This window comes from Rosa chinensis, chromosome 5, assembly GCF_002994745.2.
Source record: "Rosa chinensis cultivar Old Blush chromosome 5, RchiOBHm-V2, whole genome shotgun sequence".
Lineage (NCBI taxonomy): Eukaryota > Viridiplantae > Streptophyta > Magnoliopsida > Rosales > Rosaceae > Rosa > Rosa chinensis.
The window spans coordinates 26867098-26889421 of NC_037092.1; the positions used below are offsets into that span (position 1 = coordinate 26867098).

The following is a 22324-nucleotide window of genomic DNA, read 5'->3' on the forward strand; positions in this document are numbered from 1 at the left end:
CATAGAGATACGTAGTGACCACATTCGTAAGCTGCATTATCAGTTATTTGGAAACTACCAAACTGACAGGGCAGTGAAGTGCAATGATATCCATTACGAGAGAAGATATCTCATCGTAGTCGATTCCAGGGCGTTTTGTGAGAAGTCTTGCGCCATAAGGCGAGATTACCATCTCTTTTTTCTCATCACGCTTTCAAACGAAGACCCATTAGTCAATAGGTTTTATGTTAGGAGGTATTTGCATCACTGGCTCAAAAACCTTCATCTTCGTTAGAGAATCTAACTTAACCTGGATCGCATCTTTCCATTTAGGCCAAATTTCTCTACATTGGCATTCATTCATCAACGGAGCGTGGTTCAATATCATCGGACTCAACAAACTCATGCACAATGAAATGCGCAACTACATCATCAATTATGATAGAGTTTATATCCCACGTCTCATGTACACTAGTGTAATTTTCATAGAGCTCTATATTCTCAGGAATAGGTTCTGACATTAAGGCGTCCCCCAACGATAACCATAATCCAGAAGATTCTCATGAGACTTATTTTTTTTTTTTTTAGTCTTGATGATCAAAGGATAGGAATGTGCCAAAGTATCCTTTGAATCCACGGGCCTCCCACTCATCCTAGCTGGGGCTAAGGCCTATAACTCTAGAGTGCCACTCTCTTTGGTGTTGGCGTCATGCCTACCTCTGTGTAGGGTGGCGCTATGTCCTCTCGTAGCGACGTACTTCCTTGCAGGCATATTTGCAGCAGATGTGTGATCTCGTCACTTTAGTAGGGATTGGGATGAGACATAGTGGGGACAGACCACGACAATTCCTGTCGTTCCTGCTGAACATCTGTGTTCTTATCTCCCCCTAACGACGGGAAGACTGTCTCATCAAAGTGACATCCGCAAATCTAGCAGTAAGGAGATCGCCTTGTAAGGCATTAAGTGGCGGACGATTGTTGGAGTTTCAAATCCAACTGAGTTGCCCATTCGTTTGTAAGGACCCACCATAGAGCATTGTGGTGGCGCAATTGGCACATAAATGGCACACTCAAATATGCGTAAGTATGATACTTGTACCCAGTCACTAGCTGTAATGCAGAGGTAGATTGAGTGGCAGTGGGTCGTAGACGAATTAGCATAGTTGCATGCAATATTGCATCACCCCAAGAGGATATGAGGAGATTGGTGCGCATTACCAATGTCCGGACTACCATCGTAGTAGTTTCCGCGAGACCATTTGGGTTTGTACATGGGAATATGATGTCCAACATTAGTCCCATTGCAATAACCATCGAAAGTCTTCGATGTAAACTCTCTAGCATAGTCAAATCCAACTGAATAAATAGGATGTTCCGGGGAGTTAGCCCGTTGTTGTATGATATGTGCTAGGAATGTAGCATAAGCAGCATTTACAGGTGGAAAATGGCACAATACGTGACCAGCGTGTTTGCGTGTCAACCAACATTATGAGATATTTAAACGTCAGCAAGTTGGTTGAACTAGTCCACAAAATCCCCATTGATTCTATGTAAGAATAGAATGAGTAATTTTATTGTCTTCGCATAGGACGGTCTCAGTCCTAATTTCCCTAAGGAACATGCTTTGTACATTGAGCGATAGGCCTTAGAAGCAACCAATGAGGATTGTGGCCAGGCCTGCGCGTCTGAAACGCTATTTGAAGCAAAGTTGGGGATTGCAGCATCACCTGGGGCGCCCTCACCATGATGTACGCCATCCATGGAGTCATGGATAGGGACTGTGCCAGCCCTAGGCTGGTGGCGGCGCCATAGGCTGCAGCGGCTGTCACACTTGGTCCAGGAATCAACTTTTGATTCATGCTTCGTTTCGCTAGAGATAATTGATGTCCGTGTGAAGTCTTTAGTAGACGGACCATCATATTATGACTAGGATGACCTATCCTATCGTGACAAAGCCAATATGTATCTAAATCCAAGAGATATTCTCTCATAACTTTATTGGATTTAATAGCTCGAATAGTGACATAGAGTCCACTAAAGAGACACATAAACTTCTCTAAGATGCGCCTTTGTTCGCAATCATTAGAGGAATTGCAAAGGAACTCATTTCCATTCTCTATATGCATTTTCTCATGGAATCCGTTGGTTATTCATAGGTGCGATTTTCCCTAGGAGCGTAGAGAGTTTCTGTGACAATAATCAAGGTGCCATTTGGCAAGGGGAACTTGGGCTATTCCATGTACTTGAATTAATACTGATGGCCCAGCCATCGTACTCACAAAGTCATACGCTCAGAATCAAAATGGAGTCATAATGAAAAGAACTCAAAATTTTATTCATAAGTCAACAGAGTTACATCATTGTCTCTTTGACCAATGAAAATCTAATCCAAAATGCTAGCTAATGCAAAACAATGGTAGTCGTCTAAGTTCTTTCGGTAATTCCAAAATAAATGTGACCAGGTGAGTAGAGAGATGTCGATGGAGCAAGACTCGCTTAAGTACCACTAATCTCAGAACCTTCTTAGACATCACACTTACTTTGGGTTAGCCTACTTTGAAGAAAGACTAAACCATTGGCATTAACTACAAAAATATATGGCAATTGCCTATTACATCTCTTGGAAAATAAAAAGACTTAATCGAAATTGCCAGTCTCTGGATCTTGGCCTTTGAAGTCTTCAACCCTTAGAGCAAGATCATCATCTTGATCTTCTTGCTCCATGTAATTTGTTTCCCTTTCTTCACGATACGTCTTGTACGCGTTAGCAACATTCTAGGGTGCATTACATGCTTTAGCCCAATGTCCGGACGCTCCACATCGAAAACAAGCATCATCATGGTCAGGCTCCCTTGATTGAGGTGCGCCTAGGGCGCGTTGAGGATGGCTATGATCCTTGGTGGCGCCACCACCATAGCCGGAGGCTCTTCCTCTCTCTCTCTTCACACGTTGGCCTCTACTGTTCCGTGCACGCCTATCTTGGCGATTTCCTTCCTCTTTGGGGTTAGAATATGGACCAAAACGTCCAAAATAATCCCTTTCCTTAGGGTTTCGCTCCTGGTACCCTCCCTTAGGGGCGCGACTATAATTAGACTCCGGAATTGGCTTTTCTCCCACGGGTCTAGAGTTATAGTTCTTCACAAGTATGTTTTCGTGCTTTTCAGCTACGTTCATGGCTCCGATAAGCTCATGAAATCTTGTGATGTGTCCAGCATTGACATCAATCCTATAGTTCTTGGCTATCATCAATGCAGAGACGGGGAAGGTAGAGAGAGTCTTCTCGATCAACATCGTATCAGTGATTTTCTGCCCACAGAATTCCATCAAAGACTTGATACGAAGTGCTTCTGAATTGTAGTCAAGTCCAGACTTGAAATCACAGAAGCGGAGGCTATGCCATCTCACTTCTCAATCAGGAAGCAGGGAGTCACGAACGTTGCCAAAACGCTGCTTGAGTTCTACCCACAGTTTTCTGGGGTCTTCCTCATTGAGGTACTCATTCTGAAGCGCGTCATTCTTGTCCCTTGTCATGAGAATTATGGATTTAGCTTCATTGGCCTCTCTCTTAGCTCTATTTGCTTCAAAAGTGGCAGCTTGTTGAGGAGTAAGCAAGTTCTGACTTGGCTCTTGGATCGTACTTAGGATCCCATCAGCCTTAAGATGCTGGCGCACATCACGGACCCACTTGTGGTATCCTGCGCCTGTTGTCTCTAGTGGAGCGAAGCTCAACTTGTTCAGGTTATTCATCCTGAAAAACAACAAAAGATTAGGGTTAGTTTCGGAGAGAAAAGGCTACCACGAAAAACAATAAAAATTTCTGAGCGTAGTCGCTTTCAAAAAATTAGGAATTTCCGAGCGTAGTCGTTTCCAAGAAATTTGATTTCAAGAGGGGTTGGATTAGATCGAAACAATGATGTTTGTGGTTGATCGTTTTATCTCAACAAACTCAAAGTTTGGAGGACTCTACAAGCTCTAAGCTTGGAGTGAGCACGAACCCCCACAGTTCGGCTTAATTTGATCTCCCCTATGATGTAGAAATTGGGGTAGAAGAAGGGAGGTTGCAAGTCCCCGATAAAAAAGAAGAGAAATTGAATTAAAAACTCTAAAAAAAGGGGAACTTTTAGAAAAAAATACCTCTAAATAGGTCGTCTGAAAATTTGGTCTGAAAAAGTCGCTGGAAAAATGCCAGAAAAGTGGCTTAAAAAGTGGTCGGAAAGTTGACCGGTGCTGACGAGGCGCTGGGGTCCGCTGCTGACGTGGCTGCTAACTGAACGCAAGAGCTGACGTGACAGTGCTGATGTGGCGGTGGGCTTCTGGGCTCCTTGGTCTTCTGGGCCGAGTGCTTGGCTTATTTTGCTGTTGGGCCGAGCTGGTCTCCTTCTGCTTCTGGGCCGGACTGCTTCTGATTCTTCTGGGCTGGGTTGCACAAGGCTTGAGGCAGGAGCTGGAGATGCAGGCGGCGGTTCAAAAGTGCAGCAAGTTCAGGTGGCCGGTCCGGGTATATTTTGGCCAGTTCCGGGAATAATTTTTCCGGTTTCGGGAACTTGGGATCAAAACTCTTCTGATGGTGCAGTGTGGCGGTCTGAGGATGAGGAAAAAGCTTTGAACCGGGCAGGGAAACTTCTGTCACTTCCGGATGCCGGTTCAGTGTTTTTCCGACCGGTTCTGGACTCTTGGAGTTGAGAGCTTCAAGGTGGGCGGCGGAGGGTGCTGGGATATGAGGGCTACGAATTTAAGGTTTCAGGGTTAGGGCTTTATGCTGATAACGTGTTGTAGAGAATTGATATTTTAGAGAGAATTGCTGTGTGTTCTCATTCATAATAGTATATAGAGGATTACAAGGTATAGAATCTGAATTGTATAAGGAAATATAATCATACAATCAATAAATATCTCTAAGATTCTCCGAGATTATCTCTAATTAAAACCTTATTACCACTAGGTCAAGTAACCTAGAGTTTGAGGTAAACACAAAGTAGATATTTACTTGAACAAATGAGAAATTTTGGTTAAACAAAATTTCTTTTTTAATTTGATATGTCATATGATGGAGGATATTCCTGGAAAGATAAATGGGTTGGATAAGTAAATTTAATAATTGAAATTAAAATGTAGGGTGTAACGAGCAAGTAGGGTGAACAATTAAAGAAAATTATAGGGTGGTAATAGCCTCACCCAATATGTATCTGGAGTTGATTTTTTTTTCCTTCTTTTCCTGTTACAAACATGAAACATATAAGGAGATTTCGATCCGGACTTCTTAGTAATATCATGATCCTACATATACCAAGTATATGTAGGATAGCAACAATACTACCAGAGGTCTTTTTGTTTCATGGTGATTGTGACGTGATTAACATTACAAAAAAAAAAAAAATTAATGATAAAAAAATTAAAACATACAAGGAGATGATTTACCGGTTAACAGTATAAACTTGGTGGAAATTTTTTAGGAGTTCTGAAATTGAAAGACGATTAGAGAGTGAGAAAGAGGGAGCTTTGGGTTGTCTTTGTAGCATAAAACTCCAGAAACAATGGCACAATATTTGCACAAAAATACATGCGCCACTCTTAAATCGTATGATTAATTTCTCTATATTTATAGTCTTTTACCATTAAAACTTCGTCACATATCTGCAGTAATAGTACTTAGAGAACTTCATAGACTTTAAATGTGATAAACAATCACAAAACCTTTGGCAAGCCAAAGAGGCAGCGGTGGATTTCTTTCTCTAGTATATGTTATGCAAAAATTTCCAATGCTATTCTGCTAACTTTTTGAATTTTGAGAAAAATAATTTAAAGCTGATTAATGAATAATAATTTAAATCTTTGATAGCATAAAAAATGCTTAAATCTTCTTGGCACAATATAGCTAGCAATAGTACCTATAGTTGTATTATGCACTTGGTCTAAATGCTAGAATAGAAAAGGTGGTAATATAGAACAAGGAAGTACGTACCAAAGCAAAGGCTGGAATCTCACTTACATCAGGAATCATTTTCTTCCACTTAATTAGAAATATCAATAGAAATATGATAAAAGTTACTAATAATTTAATAAAACAGCGGAGTTGCTGACGAAAATCGATAAGGTAATTTTTATTTGAAGTAATGCTAATTTCATTGATAATAGCGCATGCCAAGAAGACCATTACATACTCACCTGCTGACACATAACAATGGCCAGAACAAGGATTCGTGGAGGAGCCACAGTGGTATATAGGATAGACCAACTAGATTTGAACTAATCGCTCACTTAAAAACGAGCCTATAAGCTATGAAAAAACATAGCGAATAGACAAGCAAACTACACTAGTTAGGTTCCTAATACAAGAAATTTATTGTAATTAGACAAAAAACTAATAACATAGGTTTGGGCCAAGAGCCTAAACCCTAGCCCAAATTAGAGGCTATTGGACTAGGGTAGAAACCTGAGCCCAACAACCAGAAGCCCAATAGGGTAGTCAGCCAAGAAGATCCACATGGTCCATCAACCTGGCTTGGGCCCAGTCCACCATCTGCTCCCAACCTCGTCGTGCGTCACTTTCCGACCTAGTTTGGTCTGATCCCTGCCACCAACCCGCCTCGTCACGATTACACCACCATGGCAGCGATCCAACCGTCTTGAGTACATCGTCGACCTGCATCACCACCAAACAAACACAGTCCCCGATCCGGTTTCCCACAACCCCGCACCTCCACCGATCGAAAAAACCCAAATCGGCGCCGATTTGTCTGATCCCTGCCACCAACCCTCTCCGACAGAGTCCCAAGGGCAGTAGTTATCGATCTCCCATCCGGCAGCACTCTTCAAGATGGCGGTAAAGCCGAAGGCCACTGCCGACGCCCAGGCGCCGCTGGACGAGACCAATTTTGCACCAGACAACGAACGTGGCCTTAGGGTTTCAGGAGCACTTTAGTTACAGTGCTTTTAATGAGAAAAATATATATCAATAAGGTAATGTTGATACAAACTAAATAGTCGAAATGGGGAGAAAGAGGTTCTTCAACTATAGACTTTTGATTGCTACTTAATAATCTCATCATATATGTACCCTTGTTTTTGTAGGGAGTTTAACAGTCGACTTTAATTTGGTAAGAACTTCAATCACAAACTTTCTTTATTGGGTCCTTGACCCAAAGCACCAAAATGTGACAAAGTTATCCCACTTACCCTAGCAACAGATTTTTATTCCCACTCACCCAATTTAAAGTAAAATCACTATTCTACCCTCAACATAATTAAATAACTACAGCCATGGCTGCTCCTCTCCTCTCTCTCTCTCCAACACGATCCGGTAGACTCTCTCTTCTCTCTCTTTCTCATCCCTCTCCGATATAGATCTCTCTCTCTCTCTCTCTGTCTCTGTCTCTCTCTCCCTTCCTCTCCCTCTCCCTCTCCCTCTCCCCTCCACGCCGTCTCTCTCTCCCTACTCCTCGTTTTTCTCCACTTTCATGGTGCTTAAACGGCGTCGTCGTCTCGCTTAGGATGGGCGCCAACAGTCAAGAGATCGGCCGGAGTGTTCGTCATCGTCGTCTTCCGTCCGACTAGTGAAAGGTGGATCTGCTCCAGTGCCTCACCGTTCTCAACCTCATCTTCGGCACAACCTCATATCAATTCAAGCGATCATGTGTGTCTGGGAGTAGTGAAGACTGTGAAGAGATTGTGGAGAGGGGATCCTCTGTGAGTAAGTCTTCATTAGAGTAAGAGGTGGATCTGGCCAAAGTACGACACTTTTCAACAGCGATGATAGAGAGCCTACGTTGTTTCTTCTCGGTCAAATATACAACGTGGAGGCATGTGATGGAAGAAAGAGCCAAGGTACTCCTATTAATTAATGAACAATCGTGCATCAATATAATCTTCACTTGCCTATTAGCCTATTAATCAATAGAAGAAAGGTCCAACAATATGATCTTCATTTTAATAGAAGAAGTAAGAAGCTAAGGAATTGGATGAGAATGGTTCGAAGGCCTCAAGTGTAAACAATATGAATAGATTTGAGCTTGCAAGGTCACTACGCTGGACCTAGAAAAAAAAAAGAAAAAAAAAAGGTTCTATTGGGGCAATAGAGACCTGTTAAGGGTCTATTGCCCGCAATAGAAATTTTAAAATTGATATAATTTCTTTGTTTTTTTCTTTAATCAAAGTTTTATCTGTCTAGTTTTAGGAAGATTAGTTCATATTCCGGCTACCGAAAGTTTTATTAGGGGACAAACATGGATGATAGTCGTCTATTGGGGCAATAAAAGTCTATTATGGGGCAATAGACCCTAATAGAGGGGCAATAGATGTCTATTGGGTGCAAAAAAAACTTTCCGGTGAGATTTTCAGCAAATTCCGGTGGGCGGTAGTCGGTGACCCAACTCCTGCGATAGGTGACCGGAATTCGGCAAAAGTTGACCTGATTCCAGCGGCTGGTGACCGGACTCCAGCGAAGTCTCCTATGGTTTCTCTCTCTTCCATTTTATCTCTCTAAATAACAAAGGGGTAAGGGTAAAATAGTATAAAAAATAAAAATAAAAAAAATCTTAATGGGGTATTAGGGAAGACCTCATTTAGAGTGTTTTGGGTAAGAGAGAATTAAAAAAAACTTAATGGGGTAGTGGGAAAAATATCTCTAAAAATGGGGTAAATAAACAAAAACCCTTCTTTATTTCCGGTACAAATATATACTTCAATCAAAATTGTCCTTTTTTTTCTTTTGGCGAAAGGGATACAAAGAAAGAAAACAGAAATAGAACAAATGAAACTACTGAGCACTAACAGATCTACACCCTGCACATCAAAACCAAAAGAAGCTAATCGTTAAAAAAAAAAAACAAAAAACAAAAAGAAGAAGAAGCTAAGGGAGCCGGCCAGCCAGCCAGCCAGGACGGGGAGCCCATCATACAATAGAACACTTAGTAAAGAGGAAGGAGGGTTAACCTTTCTAGACGACAACCAACATTGTGATTTTGGGTACACATTTCAATCTTAGAGTATTTTGGTTATATAAACTATGGTATTCCTAGACTCTTTTTTCTTGGGTACATACATCAATCCCATACTCTTTTCTTTTTGGGTACATTCTCCGCTCCTAGACATTTTGCTATACATCGTTGAATACAAGAATTTGGTCCTAATGTTTGGCAAAGCATGATGTAACTTCATACGTCTGTGTCATTGGTGAGAGGCTAGGAGAGAAGGAAGTCGATTATTGTGGATAGCCAATGGGTACCTAATAGACACTTTTATCATCTCTAAATTTCAATCCTATACCAATATACCAAAATAAAGTTTATACTCATAGTTAGTAATTTTTCGTATTATACGCAAATAAAACACGTATTTACGTTTTTTTAAAAAAATACTTCCGTACTTCATATTTTGAAAGAGACTCGTTAAATTTCCTGTACTTTTGAAGCCAAAAGTATTATACACGTACTATACATGATTTTTACGTTTTTTTCTTCTTCATATTTTACACATATTATTAAAAAAAAATGAATATAAATTAATATTTTTAATTAAAAATATTTAATTAATTAAAAATATTTAATTATAATTAATTAAAAATATTTAATTATTTAATTATTTAAAAATATTTTGCCTAACTTTTCAACGAACTATTTGATAAAATGTCCGAATAATACATGTACGTATTTTTCGAGTACTATACACGTCCCCTTTTTTACTAACTATGTTTATAATTAATAACCATGCAATTATATATCTTTTCAATAACTACATTGTTATGGAATTTTATGGCACATTTACTTACTTGAAATTGAAAAAATTATGAATAAGAAACAACTGGAATTAGAGAAGGAAAGAATTGGTATGAGAATATCTCATTTCCATTAATTTGTTTGTTACCATATGTAATTAGAATACAAATGCAATTGATTATAATTGATGTTTACTATTGTTCATGAATCGAAATTAAAACTAGTTCTATTACTAAAATACCTCTACAAAAATAAATGTTCATGAGAGAGAACAGAGAGGTATATATATTTCTAGAGTTATAGGTAATTTGGAGTTATTGAAAATACATAGGATATTTTGGGTCAAAAAAATGCATTCCTGAAGCTTTTATTCCTAAACTCATACGCCTCTTGGTTATCAAACTCCGGGTTATTTAGGAACCGATTTCTGACAATGAGGTGAAACCCACACCAATTCCAATACTCATATATGTTAGTAAACGAATGAAAACTCATACACTTGAATCATTCTCTTCATTTCGATTTTCGCTCTAAATAAGTAAACATATCATTGTTATTCATTCATTCATGTCGGTCAATTACTTAAATGAAAATAATATTTGATGTTTTGTATGACACATGTCTCACAATTGGTGGTACTTTCCTTTTCCATGAGTGTAATCTCTCACCTTGTTTTGTTTGCCGAATTGCCTCTACTCTCGTTTATTTGAGACAATTCGTCAAATATCAGCATCTATTTTTTTGTCTGTACCTAAAATTTCTTCAAATATTTGGAAAAAAAAAATACACAAATCTTCTGTTAGGGGTGCCGGGGAGGTTGCCTTCCTTGACCGTCTTTGTTAACTGGTGCAGTCTTTGCTCTTCAATGGAGAAACTGAGAAAAGCCGTGAATGAAATGGCGTATACTCAACACCACGCTAAGCTCTCTCATCTTCAACTCTCTCTAATCCCCGTCCTCTTCTTGGCCTCATCTCTCTACAAGGCCGCTCTCTCTCTCCGCCGCGCTCTCTACCATTCCGGCTTCTTAAGACAGCACCGGTAACACCTCTCCTCCAATCTCCACCTCATTCCTTCTCTGTTTTTTTGGGTGCTCGGAAAAATAGAAAAAGATCAAAACTTGAACTTTAGTTGCTAAAAAAGTAAGAGTCTTTGACTGAAATGAGAAAACTTATGTGCTCAAAGTTGGAATCTTTATAGTTGTAGCTGTTTGTTTCGATTGCTTTAATTTGAAAACATGATTGGATTGAAGGTTGCCGGTGCCGGTGATCAGTGTTGGCAATTTGACATGGGGAGGCAATGGGAAAACTCCAATGGTGGAGTTCATTGCGAACTATTTAGCTGATTCAGGGATTTCACCTCTCATTCTGACCAGGGTACTTTATGTCTTTGTTGATTTTTCTTTTGAATGTGTGGATCGTTTTCGTGTTGATTTTGCAATGTCAATGGAGGTTGAGCTTTTGTGTGATAGTTCTTCTGTTGGTTGATTGGAGATGTTGGTGTGATGTCTCTGGCAGGGTTATGCTGGTGGGGATGAGGCCAAGATGCTTCATAGGCATTTCCTTGGAAGGCCTGTTAAGATCGGTGTGGGTGCAAAGCGAGCAGCCGTTGCTGCTAGTTTTTTCGAAAGATATGGTTATGTTGAACCTAGCTCTAGTAAACTCTGCCATGGTCAGAAAGTGGGGAGTCATCTTAGTTCAGAAAAGATTGGCACTGTAATTCTTGATGATGGAATGCAGGTAAAATTATATGCTTTCAACATTTTTTTTTTCCATTTTGGATGTATGGCTTGGAAATAGGATGCAGTTTTTGCTTGAGTCTTTAAGTATAACATAGACATTGTGCTATATGATTAATGTGGGACAGCAAAGGAGGCTTCGTCTAGGGTTATTGATTGTGAAGTTTAGGGGACATGCCAATTTAGGTCAAAATCAAACTTAAACAGACTTCAAATGTAATAAAGGGGTTTGTATTTGTAAAGCTCCTTCTCTGCCACTCTTTTTATCTTGAAAGCTGAGCTAGAGAAGTTGTGATCCGAATCCTGATTGCTGTTAGGCTTATAGCCTCATGATGGTCTCATGAAACACATTTACTTTGCTCGTTAAGGTGCTGTACTCTTATTTTATGTTATTAAATATATGGAAGGCAGCACTGGAGCTTGCAGCGGAATCTGGAGATTGTTATGATTAATGGATTAACATTATGGGGCAACTGTCACTTAATCCCACGTGGACCGTTGAGGGAACCTCTCAGTGCACTTAGACAGGCAGATGTTGTTGTACTCCATCACGCAGATTTGGTATATAATTGACCTTTTCCCTTGTAATTGAAAAAGTAGTTTAAAGGCTTCTGCATCAGCCCTCAATCGAAGTCTTCGACTGACATATAAGCTTATGTTGTCTCGCAGGTTTCAGAACAAAATCTCGAAGATACTGACTTAATGCTAAGAGAAGTTAACAAGTCTGTTCCTGTTTTCTTCACAAAAATGGATCCTTGTTATTTCTTTGACGTGGGAAATGCCACCTCTAGAAAACATGTAGGAGATTTGTCTAACACTATTGTATTATGTGTTACTGCCATTGGTTCTGCAAATTCATTTGCAAAGGGAATAGAGAAGGTATCATTCTCGCCCTAAACTCAATCTTGTGCGCAGATGTGTGTGTGTGTGTGTGCATGCACGCGTGTGTCATCTGTTCAATTAAGTTTTAAATGTATTTGTTGGAGTTTTCTATGAAGCTTCATACATGTCCTTTTCTGCTGAGAATCTCATGTCCTAATGGTAATGACTATCAGCAGATTGGAGCATTTTATGTTGATAGACTTGAATTCAGTGACCACCACAAATTTCTGGCAAAGGTAGAGTTAGTTTTCTGCTTGCTCTTTGACATGAGATTCTTGTCATGTGCAGTCTGTTCTGTGTTAAACCAAATCATTGCACAGGCACCTTTTATGCCCTATATGCTATATGCTTACTGCAAAAAGCATGTAAAATGCAAATGTCCTTTGTTATTGCTGTCCAATCTCATCAATATAGTTTAATTTGAATCTGCCGATAAAAGAAATGCTTGGTCAAAATTTTGCTTTAGATGCTAATTGTGGCATGTCAAACTTCTCATTTTTCTTGTTGTTGTGAACATAGGATATTGAGATAATCAAAAGGAGGCTACGAGAACTGGAGGACAGGTTTAGTTCCAAGCCGGCTGTTATAGTAACAGAAAAGGTGAGGAGATAATGAACCTGATGTTCTCAATTGGCTTAAGCACATCATTCTTTTTTCTTGTAAGTTTAAGTTACGAGGGGTGCTGATGATTTCATTATTCTGCATTATGAAATCACATGCATTGTTCAGATATATGAGAGTTGCCCATATCTCGATCGATATAGGGCGATGAAGTGTTGAAAATATGAATTGTTGTGGCTACAATGTTTCTTCTTTTTAATTCAACTTTGATGGCATCAGGATTATGATCGAGACCCATATATTTTCAAGCACTTGGATCCTTTTGAAGTTCTGGCACTCTGTTCTGAATTGAAGATCATACCTAACAGAGGATGCACTGAAGAAAGCTTCAAAAAATTGTTGAAGGAGGTTTGCACATGAATTAAACATGTGAACTCAAGTTAAGGGCGTCTAAGTCACAAATACTGGCAAAACTAACAAGAATGCAGAGAAACATGGTTGGTAAGTCATTCTGGTATTAAATCGATATCCCTATCAATTCTTTGGCCTTGTTGTTAATAGTCTAACATTATTACCAATGCTTTTTGGTTTAATAGTGGTGCAATATCTTTCTGTAACATTAGAAACTTAGAACATTGATGATTTGATATTCGAGGGAGGCTTACTTTGAGGATCTCTGAAAGTCAGAAAGGGCTGTACATTTTTTTTTTTTTTGAAGGGGATGTTCATTTTTTTATTCAAACAGAAAAGGAGTAAATGCTTGACATACATTTCTGTACGGGACTTCATTTTGTTATTTGTAACAGGACACTTCTTTGTGGAATTACCAAATATGGCACCCAAAGATGGTCTCATACTCTATTACAAAGATGGCATTCCCGTAACTTTTGGCAAAATGCCATATTTGAAAGTCTCCCTTTATTTAATAGAAACATATGAGCAACACACCCCAAACGAATTCTAGGCATTTCGCTTCATCACTCATCCTTTGATTTTCCAAGAAAGCCAACATAGTCTTGATTGTCTACCAATACCTAGAGAGATTACCATCAAATCATGTAAGCTTGTACTGCCCAGAAAGAATTATAAAATGTGCATACAAGTTTGGTTGGGTTGACTTGAACCCTAAGAAAGTCCACTTATTGGATTGTTGACCAGATCACTGATTAGGAAATTGATTAACAATTTGATAACCTAACAGATTGTCCGAGGATGTTCGTAACCAAAACAAGATACTAATTCCAATAATTTTTTTTTTGTTTTTTTTGAGAGACTAATTCAAGCCATACGTCGCGTGTGGTTGCGTAAATCTTTACCGAAAATTTTCCTTTTTTACTGTGATGTGTGAATATAATGAAAGAAACCAATAAGAAGAGAAAAGAGAAGGGGTTTAATTACCGATTCAAACCCATCAGAATCAAGGAAGCAGGTGATTTTGGTGTTGGTTTTGGGATTTACAGCCGGGGGTCGAATTATTTCCCCTCCATGTTCCTTGTTAACCAGTTCAACAGCTGCTCCGCTCTTGTATACATCATCAGTGCCGATAGCAAGCTAGAGAATTCAATTTAAAACACTTAAGAGACATCAATGACAAAGGATCGATTTGATTTATTCAACGATATCCCAGGAAAATAAAAATCGAGTCAAGTCAACAAAATTTTTGCTGAATTAATCAAAACATGAAACTGAACTCACCATTGCATATCCATTTCCTTTCGTATACTCTGTCACATTATAGTTATATTTCAACTCGATAATCGTCGTCTGAGTAAAATCGGAACCATAACCCACCATCGCTATAGTATACTGCACGCAGGAGTAAATATCAACACCGAGTCTTAGGGTTAGAGCAATACGTAACTATTGGGTTTACACTAGAACAAGTATTAGCTAATCAATTAGTTTTTACCTGGAACTGAGAAGCGTCGTACTTTGGCAATAGTAGGTTCATTCCCAATGCCTGCATGGTTTGAAAAGCAAAAAGAAATAGATCAGAGTTAGATATGCAACAAAGTACAATACGTCGAGCTCAATATAATCGGTGTAAAATGAATCAAATACTATTAGAAATCTATGCTACCTTTTGGTAGAATTCAATTGAACGATCAATATCAGTCACATTAAGACATATTTGACACAGTGGTTCTGGAGTTGGGGGCCTGAGGATGAGCTCAAAACTGTAGCCGTCGGGATCGTTCACGAAGGCAAAGATGGTCCTCCCACCCTCTGCAATTGGCCCTGGTTCACGTGTGATCACTCCACCTGCCGCTCGGATTTTTTCAACTGTTCCATAAACCTGAACATTGATTACCATACACCAACCCTAATTAGAAACCTCGAAATTGCTACATATCACGAAAGTTCATCAGACAGAGAGTGATACTAACATCTTGGGTTGCAAGTCCAAAATGATTGAAGGCTGTTCCGATGTCTAACTTGTCCGCTGCATCGTCTGTCAATTAAGTAGAAAAGCGCAAGAAAAAGATAGAAAAATTAGTCGCAGAACTGTAGGGTTCTCTTTTAGGTTTAACTTGCAACAAATATTAACTAGTTAAGAGGATATCTATCATACGGTGGTGTGTGAGCCCTAGAACAAAATGAGTCTCTTCGGGTCCATACGCAACGACTGCAGTTGAGTATTTTTGTTCTGGGAAATCTTGCCTGCTCAACACTTTCATCCCAAAAAATTCTGTGTAAAACCTGACCATATAATTATGAGAACAAATAAATCAACTTTCTTAATGATATATGTAGACCTATATAAAGGAAACTTGATCCAAGATTTTGCCAAAATTATGTACTTAATAGTTCGATCAAGATCACCAACTCGGATATTGGCACGTAGGAAACGACGATTATCTTTTTGCACCCATTCCAACACATCGTCATGGGGATTATTTGGAGCTGCCATGCTTAACTGATCCAATCTGATGATCGAGCTTTGAGATTAGGGATGAAATGATCAGTCAAAAATCGTGATTAGTCTTGGAGACTAAATTTGCATGACTGCATACATTCATATATATGTGAATTTTATGGATCAGTACTAGTATATTCTAACAATCACACCTAAATTAAGGAAATTTATTGTTTACAAGTACATCGAATCTGATAACTATCGGTCAAAATTGAAACACATTTCTGTTTTCATCTCAAGGCATACGCCTAGTTGGCAGGCTTAAATTAACAAGATCTATATATCTAACAACGGGTCGAATTTTTCTTTAGGCATTATAACTAGAACAGAAACACAAAAGGGGTTAGAACAACCAAGTACCTATTAATTATAAGAAGATGGGTATGAATCTTTTTGGTTTCAAAACATGGCAGAATAGTAGATGATCCTAATAGCATGCAACTATATATAAATACACCCACGTACTTGTATATAGATTCGGAGCTGGTTATAAACCACAGAGAGCTTACCAAAGAGAGAAACAAAAAACAATACAATAGACCAAGTGCGTAGTACGCTGTTACTTTGATCACCAATTTTATAGGCCTGGATCGTCTTTTCTAATTGATGCTGAGCAAAGCTTAGGAAGAAAATCACTGGTAGAATAGTATTAACAATTCTAGCTTTTGCGTATGTCCTAGAAATGCGCCTGGAGCCTATTTATAATTCTTCGCTGCTTCTGACTTTGATCAGATAATAAACTTAAGCTGTGGGCATCATATTGTTATTTCCATTCCGTGGTCGAAATCTTGACTTAATCAAACTCCATGTATATCCAAGTTCCTTGGTCCAACAGTAGTCTAAACTCTTCTTGTTTAATTTGGTGATTAAACGTTGGACTTTAGCTTGATCTAGTACCCATTTTCTCTGGAGTAATTAGTTGATGATGGTGGATGATGTATATTTTGATCTAGAAGATGATCGATTCTCTTTTCTTTCGAAGAATAATGATGATGGATGATGTATATTTTGATAGAGATGATCGATTTTCTTTTCTTTGGAACAATATATTGTAACTAATTGAAAGAATGGCAAATGACATTGGACCAATTCTACAAAGCATGCATGGTTGATTTGCGAGGACTAATCCACGCGTTGTACAATTCTACGCCCCAAAAGTTAGAAATGTTATAATGCCAATTAAGGTGAAGATGACTGCACTATGATTTGTATAACTCTGCTAGCAATGAGTCAATTATGTTAAAATAAGTGAAGCACCTGATCTGGATGGTAAGAGAAATTCATTCATATATAATTAAAAGCCATCATTAGTAGTTTTGGAGAAAATTAGCAATAAGAAGTAAGATTGAAAAACAATGGATAGTTTCTCCTTGGTACTAATTATACAGCCTTGGTTTGATGATATTTGACTCCTCCCTTCATACTATCATCATGTAATAGTGACCGTTTAGGTCTTTCACCATATCGCGTTTTCGCTAGTTTTGTTTTCTTGTTTGTTTGTTATTACTCACTAGAGATGTATTGACTTCGTCTCACTCTCTTTGCATCACTTTTATTTTTTTTTTCAAATAAACTTTGGGGAGATAAGGAGATTTATTGCCTCTTATATCCCTTTGTTGAGCCAAAAAAGAAATGGATATTTGACTCCTCCCTTCATAAAACCAAAAATCTGTAAATTAAAAATTACAAGCATAAATCTAACTAACTCGTATGCTCTGAGATCCACTAACTTCAAATTCAGCAATCACTGAATCATTATCAATACTATCGGCAAACTCTTTTTCAATGTAGAGATCCATCAAATCATCAAGAAAGTCATCTTCCATCCATTATTTTATTCAATACCTATAATATATATACATACGTTTCAATATAACAATTAACAATTGACAAGCAAGATAGAAATCAGTAATGCAAATATGCAATTATGCAAAATTAAATGGCCTAAGTTTAGATATTCTCTCATTAAATGGTCTAAGCAAAATGAAATCAGTAATGCAAATTAAATGGCCACTAAGCTTACGGACAAACAATTATCAAACATCATGAACAACCGACCTCATGAACAAATAGCAAAAGTCCAAAACAATCAAACAATAAATTATCAAACATCATCAACAACCCATTCCCACTAGCCACTACAAATCTCAGATTCTCATATCAACCAAAAGTCCAAAACATGGGTAATCAGTTTACTTGGGATTCTGGGATTGAAGGAGTCATAGACTCGCTGTGGAGGTGGCTCAGGCATGGCCACGTGGAGCGGTGGAGGTGGTCGGACTGCTAGGACTCGCTGCTGGAAGGCGGAAGCAAAATCGGACAGCAGGAGAATGGGAAAGTCTGAGAGTCGGGAGTGTCAACCTACAGCAGCAAAGCATTAGAGTGTGTGTGTGTGTGTGTATTATTTTTTTATTTGGGCTATACCCCTACTTGACAGATTTTGGCCCAAATTTTTCCTTGGGCTACAGCCCAAGTAGCCTTAGGCTTGGCTACGTCCCTGGCTTCAACTCACAAGAAGCTCATCAACCAACATAAGGTAACCCATTTGGGATTGTGAACGTTCATCAACCACGTACACGTCGCCTATGGACCCCTACTTGACAGATTTTGGCCCAAATTTTTCCTTGGGCTACAGCCCAAGTAGCCTTAGACTTGGCTACGTCCCTGGCTTCAACTCACAAGAAGCTCATCAACCAACATAAGGTAACCCATTTGGGATTGTGAACGTTCATCAACCACGTACACGTCGCCTACTCCATATAGTGCATGCATTAGACAGACAAAGGAAAGAATCCTAGTGACTTGAACATTACTGAAAGAAGAGCCAGAAGAATAGTGGTCTCTAACCAAATGAAGAAGTGAATGGATCATGGATCAAAGGTTGAAGTACATAAAACCAAAAATCTGTAAATTAAAAATTACAAGCATAAATCTAACTGACTCGTATGCTCCGAGATCCACTAACTTCAAATTCAGCAATCACTTAATCATTATCAATACTATCGGCAAACTCTTTTTCAATGTAGAGATCCATCAAATCATCAAGAAAGTCATCTTCCATCCGTCATTTTATTCAATACCTATTATATATATACATACGTTTCAATATAACAATTAACAATTGACAAGCAAGATAGAAATCAGTAATGCAAATATGCAAAATTAAATGGCCTAAGTTTAGATATTCTCTCATTAAATGGTCTAAGCAAAATGAAATCAATAATGCAAATTAAATGGCCACTGAGCTTATGGACAAACATGGACCTCACAGACAAACAATTATCAAACATCATCAACAACCCATTCCCACTAGCCACTACAAATCTCAGATTCTCAGATCAACCAAACCCATCAACATTCAACAACCCATTCCCACTGCAAATCTCCGATTCTCAGATCAACCAAACCCATCAACAACCAATTCCCAATTTCCCACTACAAATCTCAGATTCTCAGATCAACCAAAAGTCCAAAACATGGGTAATCAATTTACCTGGGATTCTGGGATTGAAGGAGTCGTAGACTCGCAGTGGAGGTGGCTCAGGCATGGCCGCGTGGAGCGGTGGAGGTGGCTCGGACTGCCAGGACTCGCGACTGGAAGGCGGAAGCAAAATCAGGATAGCTGGAGACGGGGGAAAGTCTGAGAGTCGGGAGTGTCAACCTACAGCAGCAAAGCATTAGTGTGTGTGTGTGTGTGTGTGTGTGTATTATTTTTTTTATTTGGGCTATACCCCTACTTGCAAGATTTTGGCCCAAATTTTTCCTTGGGCTACAACCCAAGTAGCCTTAGGCTTGGCTACATCCCTGGCTTCAACTCACAAGAAGCTCATCAGCCAACATAAGGTAACCCATTTGGTATTGTGAACGTTCATCAACCACGTACACGTCGCCTACTCCATATAGTGCATGCATTAAACACACAAAGGAAAGAATCCTAGAGACTTGAACATTGCTGAAAGAAGAGCCAGAAGAATAGTGGTCTCTAACCAAATGAAGAAGTGAATGGATCATGGATCAAAGGTTCAAGTCGGAGATCGACTCTAGTCGAGTTGATGCTCGAGCGGCTTTGGTTTTAGGGCAATAGAAACATAAGACTCCTAAGTAGATGTGATTGCGCGACCATTCCCGAAGTTGGAAAAAAGCCTCCTCTGTGGATACAACCATGTGGGAACGTATATGCATGCACCCAGTGTTTGATGTGAGAAACCTTAAGCTCTATTAGCCAGATCCAGAACACGTAATCGGCAACCGTCCCCACCATAAGACCTGTAGTAGATATCAAGCCACCTAAGGCCATCTCCAGTTGGAGAGGGCTATATTGAGGTCAGTCCTATAATTTAGCCCTAAAAAATATTATTCTGTATTGATGAACTAGCAAACCATCTCCAAGTAAAGCAGGGCTAAATTTTAGCCCTTTAAAATATTTTATGGTTTTGCATTATTTTTTTTCAAATTTATGATTTTATTTGATTAATTTTTAGACAAAAATTGATTTTTTAAGGTGTACATTTGGATGAGGTATCTATGTGTTACTATAGATAACATTTTCGGATAAGATGAATAAAAGTTTTATTTCAACATTTTATTTCATAAATTAAATATTACATAATTAATGATACAAAATCGTAAATTAAATCATTGATAGCATAATTGCCTACCGTTGGATTGCAATGGTTGTGGAACATAAGCCATTGATTTTTTTTGTCAAATCAATGCATCCATGCATGTGTCAACCCCTCCCTTTTAAATATGTTGGATTTGTTTGTGGGTCCCGCCAGAGCCCAGGGGTCGTTTTGGGGCTATTTTTAGCCCTCTCCACCCCACTTTGGACCTGGGCCCACGTTTAGCTCTGTGGCAGTTTGCTTGCTAGAGTTTATAATTTGGATTAAATACTGTTTAGTCGTTGAGCTTTTGACCATAAAACACTTCAGTCTCTGACCTTCTAATTTCACATGTTTAGCTCCTGTACTTCAAATTTTCAGACTAATAGGTCCTTGCCGTCTAAAAGTCGCAGTGAAATGTCTATTATGCCCTCAGTTCTTTTTTTTTTTTAATAAATTTATTCCTTTCTCTTTTTTTTATTTATTCTTTTTTCTTTATTTTATTTATTCTTTTTTTTTCAAACAGAAAGAAAGAAAGGGAAAAAAAAATCCTTTTCCAAAAAAAATTAATTAATTAATTAATTAAAAAAAAACTGAGGGCATAATAGACATTTCGCTGCGACTTTTAGACGGCAATGACCTATTGGTCTGAAATTTTGAAGTACAGGGACTAAACGTGTGAAATTAGAAGGTCATGGACTAAAATGTTTTATGGTCAAAAATTCAAGGACTAAACAGTATTTAGTCCTTATAATTTTCATAAAAGAGCTAGAGAGCCCAGTTTGGCCCTCCTATTGAAGATGGCCTAAGACCAAAGAAGTGGAGGAGATCCTAAAGACAGGTTACCGTAGCAAGGTGTTTGTAGTGAAGAGTTTTTCACCAAGTAGAAGGGGTTGCGAGACAAATTAAGAGACAATTTGGGAGAAGAAAGAAGACCTCTAAACAGTTCAACCAAGAGACTGGAGGCTTGAAGACAATGTAGCAGTCAGTCGAGAACACGGACGACTCAAGTGGGGAGGTGGCACTTGCATGCCATAAGGGTGCTCAATTCGGATTTGTTGTTATTGTTGTTGTTGTTGTTGCCAGAAAGCAAGCTAGATAGAAGAGCAGCAGCTCCCTATCATTGTATTTTATAAGACAAGAAAAATACGAATTAATTTGGGAGGAGACTAAACCAAACCTCGGATCTGTAGAAAACAAATAAGAACAAGTTCTAGAAAATGAAATGGATGCGGCTATTGCCACCTTACTAATTATTTTTTATTCACCCTATATTTTCTTCTTACTCTACATATATTTTATTAGTTTCAAGTTTACGTAGTTCATCCATTTGCACTATCCAAAATACCATTTTCCAATGTGGGGTTTAACTCGAATTCTATTTCTATTTGGCTTCCTCCACTTCTCCCTCTTTTAAAAGTTGTTAGCGTAACATGAGAACAATTGAAAATGATGAATGTTAAGAAACAAAGCGTTAGGGTTTAACTATTAATGAAGAGATTAAGAATGAAGTTTAAGTACGTGTTTTGTAGGGTGTAATAAGAAAAATAAATTGTAATTTTTAATAAGATATTATCCTTTATTGTAATTTTATATTAGAATATTTTAGTCTTTCTATAAATCATAAACTTGTAAAGCAACTCCAACAGCTTCCCTATAATTTTTGTATTATAGGGAAGCAAAAGTCAAAGCTTTAGCTATTTTTTCTTCTCCAACTCCAACAGATTCCCTATTTTGCAGCAATCTCTAAAATCTCCATAATTCTTCCTTAAATTTTAGAGATTGCTGTAAATTTAGGGAATTTGGTTTTCTCTCTCTTCATTATCTCTAAAATAGGGATGGTTATAGGGAATGTGTTGGAGCAAAAGAGGCTCATTCTTCCCTAAAATAGAGTAAAATCAAAATATGGGGAAGCTGTTGGAGTTGCTCTAAGGTG

General features: G+C 38.5%; 2 protein-coding genes across 10 annotated transcripts; one reads left to right on the forward strand and one right to left on the reverse strand.

The window, feature by feature from the left end:
* Positions 1 to 10450: 10450 nt before the first annotated feature.
* On the forward strand, positions 10451 to 13591 carry LOC112167559 (probable tetraacyldisaccharide 4'-kinase, mitochondrial). Of its 3 annotated transcripts, none has more exons than XM_024304587.2 (8): positions 10451 to 10730; positions 10942 to 11065; positions 11207 to 11428; positions 11839 to 11988; positions 12097 to 12306; positions 12483 to 12545; positions 12829 to 12909; positions 13150 to 13591. In XM_024304587.2, exons 1-8 carry the CDS (start codon positions 10558 to 10560, stop codon positions 13288 to 13290), a joined length of 1164 nt encoding a protein of 387 aa, XP_024160355.1. In that variant the 5' UTR covers positions 10451 to 10557; the 3' UTR covers positions 13291 to 13591. The 3 variants fall into 3 exon arrangements, with proteins under 3 accessions (XP_024160355.1, XP_024160356.1, XP_024160358.1); XM_024304588.2 differs by having other exon boundaries at positions 12486 to 12545; positions 13150 to 13587; XM_024304590.2 differs by lacking the exon at positions 12483 to 12545 and having other exon boundaries at positions 13150 to 13590.
* Positions 13592 to 13636: 45 nt separating this feature from the next.
* On the reverse strand, positions 13637 to 16463 carry LOC112167560 (lactoylglutathione lyase GLX1). 7 transcript variants are annotated; one of them, XM_024304593.2, is made up of 9 exons: positions 16297 to 16463; positions 15672 to 15797; positions 15443 to 15570; positions 15258 to 15322; positions 14951 to 15166; positions 14780 to 14830; positions 14566 to 14676; positions 14269 to 14421; positions 13637 to 13904 (listed from the first exon to the last, which is right to left on the reverse strand). In XM_024304593.2, exons 2-9 carry the CDS (start codon positions 15779 to 15781, stop codon positions 13848 to 13850), a joined length of 891 nt encoding a protein of 296 aa, XP_024160361.1. In that variant the 5' UTR covers positions 15782 to 15797; positions 16297 to 16463; the 3' UTR covers positions 13637 to 13847. The 7 variants fall into 7 exon arrangements, with proteins under 7 accessions (XP_024160361.1, XP_024160359.1, XP_024160360.1 ...); XM_024304591.2 differs by having other exon boundaries at positions 15672 to 15809; XM_024304592.2 differs by having other exon boundaries at positions 15672 to 15876.
* Positions 16464 to 22324: the final 5861 nt, after the last annotated feature.